The 11951-nt window shown below is 37.1% G+C and overlaps 1 protein-coding gene across 3 annotated transcripts; it reads right to left on the bottom strand.

Moving 5' to 3' along the window:
• Positions 1 to 140: 140 nt before the first annotated feature.
• On the bottom strand, positions 141 to 10714 carry tdrkh (tudor and KH domain containing). Of its 3 annotated transcripts, none has more exons than XM_039665131.2 (15): positions 10571 to 10714; positions 8266 to 8423; positions 8019 to 8110; positions 7042 to 7234; positions 6787 to 6926; positions 6376 to 6673; positions 5702 to 5868; positions 5420 to 5595; positions 5211 to 5275; positions 4975 to 5126; positions 3729 to 3842; positions 3595 to 3649; positions 2015 to 2983; positions 775 to 864; positions 141 to 670 (listed from the first exon to the last, which is right to left on the bottom strand). In XM_039665131.2, exons 2-14 carry the CDS (start codon positions 8390 to 8392, stop codon positions 809 to 811), a joined length of 2604 nt encoding a protein of 867 aa, XP_039521065.2. In that variant the 5' UTR covers positions 8393 to 8423; positions 10571 to 10714; the 3' UTR covers positions 141 to 670; positions 775 to 808. The 3 variants fall into 3 exon arrangements, with proteins under 3 accessions (XP_039521065.2, XP_088978414.1, XP_039521066.2); XM_089122288.1 differs by lacking the exon at positions 10571 to 10714 and adding an exon at positions 9069 to 9326; XM_039665132.2 differs by lacking the exons at positions 2015 to 2983; positions 10571 to 10714 and adding an exon at positions 9069 to 9144.
• Between the last annotated feature and the right edge of the window lie 1237 nt (positions 10715 to 11951).

The raw sequence follows: 11951 nt of genomic DNA on the forward strand, positions 1-11951 counted from the left end.
TTACTTAATAAACAGTGTGCATCATTCATTGCATGAGATCCAATTCCCCTCAAGCATTTTATCACAGTACAATAATCCACAAACAATAGAAGGAACATGTCCACTCGGCTTGGACAGAGAAGCTATTCAAATTAATAATATGGGATATAATAATAGACTTTATTTGATTATATACACATATATTATATATACCGTAGCATTCAATGCAATAAAACTCAATTCACAACATAAATAATTTTGACACAGAAAATGAAAAATGGCCCATCAACAAAAAGCTGAACCATCTTATCACTGAGAAACAAACCAAAAGAAACTTGGTGCTACAATGCAACGATACTGAGGTTTCAAACTGACTCAATCATGAGTTCCCTGAGATCTGCTCTTCCACTGTCTATTATCTGCTCTTCGAAGTTCAGACCAAAAAATTAAGAAACATTTTTATACGTAAATGAGATAAACACAATGAGAACACAAGTGGAAACAGTTAAAAAAAAATGTGCAAGATGTCCCAAAAAGATTAGACAAGATACGAACTATGAAAATCATTCCTTATATGAGAGAACTTGTACAGTAAATACAGGCAGTCTGAGCAGGTGGAGTAGTCAAGTAAGGCTCTTTCTCAGAGACGGGAAGCATGTGCTGAATGCTAAATGAGGATAGCAACTGGTCTCTGGGGAGGAGAGGAGAATACAGGCAGCATTAACACAATCAGCTGGTCTTAAATGGAGTATGATATACACAGGCATCCAAACTAAATAAGAGATTTTTCCTCACCAATATCAAGGCATACATTCTTTGGCTTTTTTTGTCAGTTGAATTCTTCATCAATAGTGTCATCCACACTTCCAGAAATTGAGGCAACTTCTGAAAGAAAGATGTGGGGGGAGAGGGGGATTAGACCATGAAACAGGACAAAACTATAAGACACAAGAGAAACAGAAATATAAAACTTAAAGGTGCTGGAAGCTTTTTTTTTAATTTATGGCAGTTTGACCTGTAATGGGCAAAAAAATAAAATAAAAATAATAGCCTTTACATTGTAACTGCCATTGAGATGGATAGGATTTCATGGAAAGCTGCTGCTAATAATAATGTTGTAATTGTTACCTAAAACTGCTTTAAATGTCGCCTTTTTAACAAGGTGAAAAGTTGAAGTATTACTGAGCCCCTAAAGCAGGGCTGCCCAATCCTGAACCTGCAGAGTCCAGATTCAACACCTGAATGTAATTATCCAGTGCTCATAAATATCTTAATTAGCTGATTCAGTTGTTTGATCAGGGTTGGAGCTGAACTTTGCAGGATGGTAGATCTCCAGAAACAGGACTAGGCACCTCTGCCCTAAAGAAAAAAATAATAATATATATATATATATATATATATATATATATATACATACACACACATCATTGCTTTTGCAATCTCTTGCAAATGTTTTGCGTTCTACCGAGAAATTGTTTCCTTGCTAAATGTTTGGGTTCCTCTGAGAAACCTTCGCTCAAATGTTATTTTCGTACCTTCAAATACTAAAACTAAATGAAATAAACCAGCATTTTTCTTTTTTACTAATAAAAATGACAAGCTTATATGTAACGGTAATAGAAATTGTAAGAAGAAAAAGTGAAAATAAGTGAAAGTCAGAGGGGAGTAACCTATAAATAGAATAAAAAATATTTTTCTTTTAGTGAATGTGTGGTGATTGCTTATTTTCAAATGTTAAAAGTTTTCAGAATCTTCAAGGCATAATTACAGATGTCCTTGGCTTACAGCACCTATAATGCTTTGAGGTGTAGGTTCTGAAAACACTTCACCTTAAGCACCACTGATTAAATAAGTATGTGCCTCTCCCATTGAAGCCCAAACCCATGTGCAGTGTAAATAAAGCCTCACAGTTGTGCGGTGTCATATTGTGGGCTTATTCAGTGTAGTATGGTGTATTAAAGCCCTTAATTGAAAACCAGTCACATCCCACAGAGATCCAACGTGCTCCAGTGACTTTTAAGAATAAAATCTACACCTCTTGTTGAATTGTCTTCACCAGAGTTGCCCTGTTCACTTTTGAAACGCATGGTCTTCAGTTCCTGAAGGTCTGGTTTGCTTCCTTTTTCTCCAATTACACTTCCAGCTTCATTAAGTAGGGTTTTATCATTCAAGCTTGACGTCTGGCGTTTCACATAACTTTTTAACAGGTTTTTTTCATCTGAATTTCCTTCTGTAAATGACTCGCATTTAGGCTCTTCAGAAGTGCTAATTAAAACACTTACATGGCTGTTACTGTCACTCAGAGTGATAACTTCTGGAGTCGGCTGTGGATGAGTCAGATTAGCTGGACTAAGTCCCACTTCAGCATCTTCAACACTCCTGGATGAATCTGAACTTAGTTCAATCACAGAGGCAGAAGAAGCAGTTGTCTCATCAGAAGATTCTGTCAAAAACGAAGATGATCCAGTGGATGACTGAGGCATGGTGGTGCTGAGAGACACTTCGGACGAGTCCCTAGAAGAGGTAAGATAATACCACACACCTCTGATGCCGTCACTGTTCTCTGTATTTTCACTGTAACTGTCCATTGTACAAGATGAGCCTGTCTCTTCTGATGAAGTAGACATCACCTTCTCCTTCTTGCCGTAACAATGAGTGCCAAGGAAAACGTCATCACCAAGAGTGAAGGAATCCAGCGTTGATGTGACAGCCTCCACACAGGAAGGAGATGTGGATGAGATTTCCTGAACTGACAGCACATGTAATGGTGACACTGGGGTTAAGTTGTTGGACTGGATTGGAGGGTCTAGCGTGGACGAAGACGACTCAAGTATCTGGCTGACTATTTCACTCAGGTTCTGAGATGGAGTGGAGTAGATCAGAGAAGAGGAAGACGTAAGTCCAAAACTCGGGCACTGGTCCACGTCAGCTCGCTCCACCTCCAAAGAGCTTGTGAGACATGAAGACCATTCCAGCTCCTTGCTTGCCCATGGATATGCTGAACCTTCACACACGCCAGCCCAATGACTGGTTAAACACTGCTGAACTGAAATGCACTACTGTTCAATAGTATGGGGTCAGTAAGAATTTGTAACATTATGAAAGAAATGTCTCTTATGGTCACTAAGGCTGTATTTATCTGATCAAAAATACGGTGAATTGTTATTACAATTTAAAAGAATTGTTTTCAAATTTTATATATTTAGAAATTGAATTTATTCCTGTGATGGCAAAGCTGAATTTTCAGCATCATTACTCCAGTCAACAGTGTCATGTGATCATTCAGAAATCATCAAGAAAAATTTAATATCAATATTTTTGTGGAAACTGGGATACATTTTTTTCAGGATTCACTAGTGAACAGAAAGTTAAAAAGAGAAGCATTTGAAATCGAAAACTTTTGTAAAATTATAAATGTCTTACTTTCAATCAATAATTAAAAAAAAATAATATTAATAAAACAATTCTTACTGACCCCAAAGTTTTGAGTGGTTGTCTATGTGGAAGAATAAGTTTACAAGTTTAAGAGGTTATAAATAGCATGAAAAAGGAAGATGCACATGAAAGTTGAAGCATCTCTTTCCATTTCTCCCACAAAGCTGAAAGAAAATGTACCTGACAAACTGATGCAGGACATACTGAACTCAGAGGTCGCTCCAGTCATGTCATCCTGTGAAAATCCAAACAGAGATTCTCTTATTGTGGCTTCCACCTGCAATACACTATATAACAAAATCCATATATCTTACCAGCATCTTCTGCAGTGATCTGGACTCATCCCAGTCTCCCCTCAGCCCAATCCCTTCATCCTCGCAGCTTACAGCATGACCGAGACTAATCAACTCCTTACCAAGATCCACAGCCTGAGACAGAGGAGATAAATCCACCGCACCGGAGGATTTAAAATCACAAGTTCAATTACAATTTCACACAGTATTTATTGAATACCATTACAATTTCACAGGATAATCTGAGTGATGCCCGTCCATGTAAAACACAAGATAACACGTCAGCAGCGTCATTGGAATCGTGAACGAGCAATGACAACAGAAACGGAAGAGAATACAATGCTGAATAAAGTCGTTGTTTTTGCTATGTTTGGACCAAAAAGTATTTTCGATGCTTCAAAAAATTTGAACTAACCCACTCAAGTCACATGGACGACTTTGATGATGTCTGTATTGCCTTTATGGACAAGGACAGTATAAGGTACATTCATTTTCAATGGAGGAACAGAAAGCTCGCAGACTAAATCTAAAATATCTTAAACTGTGTTCTGAAGATGAACGGAGGTCTTACGGGCTTGGAACGACATGAGGGTGAGTCATTAATGACTTATTAATCATTTAATAACTTATTAATAATTTAATTTAATTTACTTATTAATAACTTAATAATAATTTTCATTTTTGGATGAACTAACCCTTTGAGTAATAACTCAAAAAAATACAGGTAACTTACAAAATTAAAGTTTATTAAAAGCAAGTTTTTTTATATACATTAAAAGTTTGTTTCAGAGTTAAACAAAATTAAGAAATTGCTATGATATAATAAAACAAAGATTAACTTTAATCTTCTCGAAGTAACTAGCAGCCTTGTCACCTGATCTGAATACTGCCCGCTGATTCGCTAAAACGGACTTGTGCTCACCAACAACAAGGGTGCTTGTTTGTTTCTGACAGACAACAATACCGGCTTTTGTGACAAAACGTCTTTAGGGTTCAGTCAATCTTGTCAGGCGTCTATTTCAGCTGAGGAAATTAACGTTACAAAGACACACCGGCAGACAGTATGGCGAGTAAACAAAAATGCGCACTTTGGGCGGAAAAGCTTAGACGGACATTATGTGAGGATGTGGAGAATGTCAAAATAAAGGTAACTTATATCGATATTTTACATATGGCATCGATTCATCGTATTGGTAGAAGTTTGATCCGATGCAACAATCCATATCGACATATTGTTACACCCCCAGATGTGATGTTGACCTCTAACCTTTCCCTGGCTGTTGTCATAGAGTTTCACACTGGGCCAGGATGAGATCTCAGAATGAGAATAGCTGTACAGTTTGGCCAGTAAAGGTTTCCATTCAGCACAGTATGTCATGCGTTCAAAGTCATCCAGGGCCGCCTCAGTCCAAACCTCTCCTGAAACAAAATAAGGATAGATAACATTTAGACTTTTGATGAAACTTATATTTCACTGATAAACACCTGAACATCTCTTTTTACCTGCAGGACGAACCCCTGCAAGGCTGCACTCAATGGCTTGGAAGGGCAGGCTCAGGAAGTCGCTTCTAAATACCACAAATGAATATATCATCAGTATGAGTATATATATCACTCTGTGCTTATGTAGAAATGGGAATAAAAGTCAAGAGCCAAAAAAAAGCATAAGCATAACAGCCGATTCTGCACTCTCCATCTTTCACTAACAGTACCTCATGCTTCGTAATTGTTCCCGTGGAAGCTCCCCATTGTCCCCAAAGTCCACATAATACAAATCCACCTCGCCAGAGCTTAGAATTCCTAACACTCGAGCACGATTCCACGTGCCATGGTCCCTGTATGAAGCAGCCACTATGTCTCCAACAATAATAGTCTCCACTCGGTGCTCCTGTGGTAAGAGAAGTAGTTATTATTCACTAATACTATAAAAGAAATAATAATAATAATGGAGAAGTCATTTACTAATTTAGTTAAGTGAGGTCAAGCGAACTCACTTGTGAGGTGTCACTGTTGTAGAAATGGCTCATTTCGGCAGTCAGTTTATCCAGCTGTAGAGATCGGACCCCCAGGATCTGGATCCAAAAGTGTTGTGGATTCTCAGAGGCAGACACATACACCTCCAGATGCTCATCTGGCTGGAAGCTCAGATCTGGACTAGGAACTGGAAAGAAAAGATTAATTAGTGATTTACCTTCCACAGGAATCCAAGTTCACAAGATACAGATAAAAACTAAAAACTTTATGCATTTTGGCCGTTCTTTTACACAACATCAGCGTTTTGGCGGCCTGCTGATGCAAGCTTATTATATTTGGGTTTCAAAGTGAAAGTTTTTTAAAATTATACCGTCATCGTTTCCACGTAAAAAACAAAAACGTCAATTTGTAAAAACATCCATGTGTGTATATTTGTAAAAATTTGAATTAACTTCAAATTACTCCCTTCATTTTCAAACATTATGCTTTTATTTGATTCTTCAAATTTGACTCATTTTATTTAGATTAATCATTAAGATTTCTAAATATGTTCCTAAAGTAATGGTTCATAGAATAGTTAGTAGAATCTCATACAGGTTTGGAACGACATGTCATGAATGTAAGTAAATCATGACAGAATTATAATTGTTCTATTATTTACTAGCCTTGTGAAAGTGGGTTTGGTTAATCTTACTTTCAAATTTGGAGATTTCCAAAGGCGATACTGGAGAGAGAATCTCCTCTGATTTAAGGGAGTTTTCAGCAGTATCACTACTGTCTGCAAAGCCGTTGACCGTAGCAGGCCCCTCTTGTTCAAGCTCAATCACTGGGGAAGGTAAATCTTTTCCATTAAGCTTTAATTCATTCTCTGGTCCTTGGGCCTTGTTAAATGGTTCAGTTTCCGGCGGTTTCCTCTTCTGACGCAGTGCAGAAGCTTGACTTATCCGCTTTCGTACGGTTTCATTCTCTACGACCTTCTCCATGATCATCTCCTGTGAGAAAAAAACATAACCAAAAACTACGTCTCACTCACTACATGTGGGCGTAAAATCAGCATGTGAACGCAAAGCTATTTTTCAAAACCACGTGTATGCTAAAATCTCACCTTCGCATTTTGAATTTCCTTGCGTGTGCCGTTAATTGTGATCTTGCCCTTCTCCTCTAAGCCGTGTCCACGATCTTTGGAGCAGTTCACCCTGGCCCCTGAGACTCTGTTTATGAATTTTAAGGTCTCACCACCACGGCCTGGAGCAAATATTTCAAACATATTACGCAGGAGATTAAATGTTGGCAGAATGACGCAAAGCACAAATGCTCTGGCACAACAACAGATATACTTTTACTTAAAGTGCACACCAACCTATAATTCTTCCAAAAGCCGTCTGAGGCACTTCTATAACCTCAGTGATGAGCTCACAGTCGGAGGCCAGTTTCTCCAGCGCACACTGTGCAACCAGAATCTGCTCGGGTGAGCCCTGGATCAGAAAATTCACCATGCTCTGCTCTTCAGTGTTTGGCAGCACATTTATCTGGGCACCGGACTTCTGATTCACCTACACAAATGTGAGAGTTAGAGAATCATATAAAACAAATCATATACATTTCATATTGATTTTTTTAATCATATTTGAATTTCACAGAGAAAAAAACTACTCAAGTGATTTCCATTCGAATTAGGATTTTGTTCATTTACAGGCTTGGAAATCACAATTATTATAAAACTTAATGTTGCATTTAGATTCATAAAAGTAGACACTTTTATCCAAGGCAATTGAACCTGGAACAAAAGTAACTCATCACAACGCCAAATATTTATAATATACACATATTACACTATTGTTCAAAAGCATGGGGTCAATACAATTTTTTTTAAAAGAAATACTTATTTAGCAAGAAAATTGACTGAAAGTAACAATAAAATATATTTATAATGTTATATCGTTATTTATAATGTTCTGTTTTGAACTTTATATTCATCAAAGAACATATGGTTATTACAAAAACATTAAGCAGCACAACTGTTTTCAACAATAATGATGATAATAAGAAATGTTTCTTGAGCAGCAACTCATATTAGAATGATTTCTGAAAGATCATGTGACACTGAAGACTAGAGTAATAATGCTGTAAATTCAGCTCGGTCTCAATTTACAGTGCATATTATATTACAATATAATAAATCACAAACTTACTGTATTTTTTAATAATAAATGCAGCCTTGGTGAGCATAAGAGACAAAAACACTAAAAAGTCTCAAGCACCCCAAACTTTTGAACAATGTATTGTTTATCATGTATAGTTCCAGATAAGATAAAAAAAAAAAGAACACACACTTACTATGTCTAGAAAGGCACTCTGATATCTTGCAATAGATCGGTACACGTTAAGGGGAACAGATATTCTGGACTCCTCTTTGCTTTGGCATTGCACTGCGGAATCAAACGATGGAATGAACATTAACACTACACGCTCATGGTCAAGATGATTATCGTTTAGAATTGTAACAATCAATGAGTGAAAACTGATATCAGCACATGACAAATGTTAGGAACATGAAAGGAGCTTTCTAGTGTTCACAACTTACCACCGCTGCTTCGAATGTGACGGTAAACAAGGTAGCCCACCGTGGCCCCCACAGAGAGGCCGGCAGCCAAAGCGACTTTCTTCCCCGAGCTCAGGCTCTTCCACGGCCCATCCTGAACCGCGGCCATCACTTGGGTGGGACCGACCGGGGAACTCCACCTAGAGATAAAGAACAAGCTGTGAGGTCCACGAAAAGACTTGAACTTTGGACTGCACCCTGTACATCTTTACATGGGCCTTCTCAATAGCGCCATGCAACACAAAGGAATTGTTAACGACAACTGCAAAGACGGGTCTTCTGGTTGCCTTTCAAACATAGAACAAAACTTCTGAACACTCATCTATGAGATTAGTTAGCCTAATTTTTGTTACCTAATTGGCTCAATGAGGAGAACAAAGATCACATTTCACAAACACTGAGACTTTAATGCCCCAATAATTGGGTTTTGGACATTAAAGCATGTGGAAACCTTTTCTGGAATATATCAGATCTTTCAAACAAAGCATAGGCTGTTTAACAACACAGTCTTTTATTCAATTAGATTTTAAAGTTCAAGCACACAGCAGAAGCAGTGCATTGGACAAGGCTGCAATAACACACTTTGCCATCTTGAAGTAATGGCAAAATTCAAATCTCACAAACCAAATTCAATTTCATTTTCATGAGGTATTTCTGCAACAACTGCACTAGAAGAAGGATAAAGCCAAGCTTCGGTGCATTATTGAAGCATAAAGCAGTGGCCGACACACAGATGTCGCAGATTCACACATTGAAGGAGCAACACCATGCAGAATGATTCTCACTGTGAAAACAGGGCAGTGGGGCTGTAGTTCAGAAACACACGAGGTTTAGGGACGTCCATGTCCATCTTGTTTGCCTCTGCCTCAGGAGGAACAGGCAAAAAAGTGAAATATGATTAAACACCAGCTGAATGAGTCGTTCGGATTCCTTACAGCATGACAGGAGCTCCTTACTTAGGATACCTAATAAATGACCGTATTGGACCTTTTTCAGACTGTGATGACGTGTTGGCAGTGGCACTAAATGACGCTGTTGTTTTCTAATAAAACTACTGAGGGAGTGTAGTGACTGAAAATTTGACCTTATTCTCTCTTCTGACCAACGTAATAAATCTTTTTATATTTTTCCCCTCTTTTGGAAAGTCATAGAAACACTGAGAACCTGGGAAATGTGAAAAGAGTCCATTAGCACAAGGACCTAGAAGACCACGTATTATTGTATACTTGTTCAGGATGAGAGCAAAAACAAATTGCTAATCATTCATTTACAATTTATTGAATGTTTGTTCAAATGAAATGATATTCAGATCCCTCAAAATTAAACATCATTCCAGAATCCAGTAATCTAATGTGATTTTTGAAGCTATAGGCCTATATATAGCTATAAAACTAAAAAAAAAAGCCAAATACTCAGAATTTCTACAACTTAAACTAAAAAAATGAAAATATCAATAAAATATAATACTGTATTAGTATATAAATAATACAAATGTAACACTGTAAGCAATCTAATGTGATGTATTTGTAATGTAATCATCTGAAAGATTATCATAAAGATAGGTATGGTAGAACAAACCAAATCAGTAAGTATAGACAGCCATATTAAAGAAAGACATTTTTGATAATCCATAAATAAAACTTTGTCAACTGGCCCCAAAAAGAACACATTTAAACCAATTTAATATTTATAGGCATCAATAAAGATTTTATAAATTGTATATTGTCAGATTATCTATAAGCAAATATATGAAAAACTCAGATTTGGGTGGGGGGGACAGGGTGTAGATGGAGGTCAAATAATACTTTATTTGCACGTAACGTTAGGTCTGATTCACCTCACTAGGGGTTTAGCATGTGCACAAATAAACAAGCCATTCTCGTGCATCAGTTACATCGGCCTTTGCCATTTTCTTTTGCTCAGTAGAGCTGTAATTTGTATCACTGCATTGTTATCAAATATTTGCATATAAAAGCTTTAAAATAGCACCTGTTGTGCATCATGCACGTGAATATGCGTGTGGAATTGTTAATGCAGCGCCCGTTAGCATGTGATGGATGTCATGTCACACGGGTGCGGTGTATTTCTCGCCTCTTACTACAATATATCCGTTGTATAGCCGTACAGGTATTAAACAAATAAAAAAAATTTTGTTTGGCTGGATCATGCCTTAACAACATATAAAGCAGGTCGTGTGGACTTTCAACAGGACATCTTCACAAGAAGGCTAATGCAGTGAACACCAGAACCAGATACAACACTAAAACATACATTCCGACATATTTACCTCTAACAACTGTATAAACTGTGAGGAAATCCTCGTAGCGAGTCCTTCAAATGATCTTATGACACCCGTCAGCGTGCTGCTCATCCACAGGCGCTGCCTTGCTTCAACGGCTGAACCTTTCAGCAATGATTGGCCACCACCGTCAAACACTTCATCCAATCACCATCTACGATGTTGCGGCACCCGTTTAGTGTGGGAAACGCCCTCTGCTGGACGATTATAGTAGTAACACACATGGCGAGTGGATAATGCCAGATAATGCCACGGATGCCACTTGCCATACACGGATAACCTACCGAAGTCGACAGTCGTGTAGGCCTACTTTTACGTGCGTTGGGTACCCCTCTGTCACGTAAAAGTACCACAATAAATTAATGTCTATTTTTACCCCTAGCTTTTCTTATCTTTCCTTTCTTTGTTATCCTTTTAATCAATTCTTCTCTTGTGTTCTGATGACATTGAAAATATCATTGATACAAATTTTGTATTGTATTATATGTCATTTATGTCTCTGAATGACATTTATGTCTCTGAAAAGACATGTCTTTTTTCTTAATTCACTCACTTTCTTTCTACCATCAAAGTCACAACTTTTTGCACAAATATTAACAATAACTTTAAAGTTGAACAGATAAATTCATTAATTGTAACCTATAAACATAATATTCTGGAAGGTGTCATTCTGAGTTTTTACTTTTGAAGGTGGTAATAATTTTAATTAACACAGTTGACCATATTTGGGCGAATACACAATATGAAACTATTCACAATAGTGTTTACAGGAGAAGGTGACAAGAAATTATTTTAATAGCCTATTATTTTCAAGAAATCAACTAGACAGGGAAATAGTATTTTAGTCACAAAATGCAAAACAATATAGGTTTATGTTAAAATGTAAAATGTTGAAAGTCAAAAACGTCGCAGTTTGTCATGAAACAGAAGAGTAACATTTCGCTTCATTTATTGATAGAAAATGTGCGCCTTTGGGGTTTGTAGTCTTTGTATTTACGTATTTTCACAGTCTTAGACCTCAAATTTTGCACGGTTTATAGACCAATATTCAGTTAATGTACAAGCTTTTCAGTCAATATATACAGTCAATACTACTTTCCTAATTGTTCTAGTACCACATTAAGGACTATGAAAAATAATAATTTGATATTCTGCTCTCAAAAGTAATGTCTTGCTAAAATAATTCAGAGCTATGCATAACCATAGCTTCTACTGTTCAGTTTATAGGAGACTTTCTGAAATTTAATAAAATGCGTTAATTTAACCCATTTAATGCATTTAATTTAATGCATTAATTTTTTTCTTCACATTTTGCATTATGTAAAAACAGAGGTGCTGGCAGAAGTGGGCAGTGGATAATCGGGACAGT

The sequence above is a fragment of the Pimephales promelas genome, chromosome 17 (genome assembly GCF_988280905.1).
Source record: "Pimephales promelas chromosome 17, fPimPro1.hap1.1, whole genome shotgun sequence".
Taxonomy (NCBI): domain Eukaryota; kingdom Metazoa; phylum Chordata; class Actinopteri; order Cypriniformes; family Leuciscidae; genus Pimephales; species Pimephales promelas.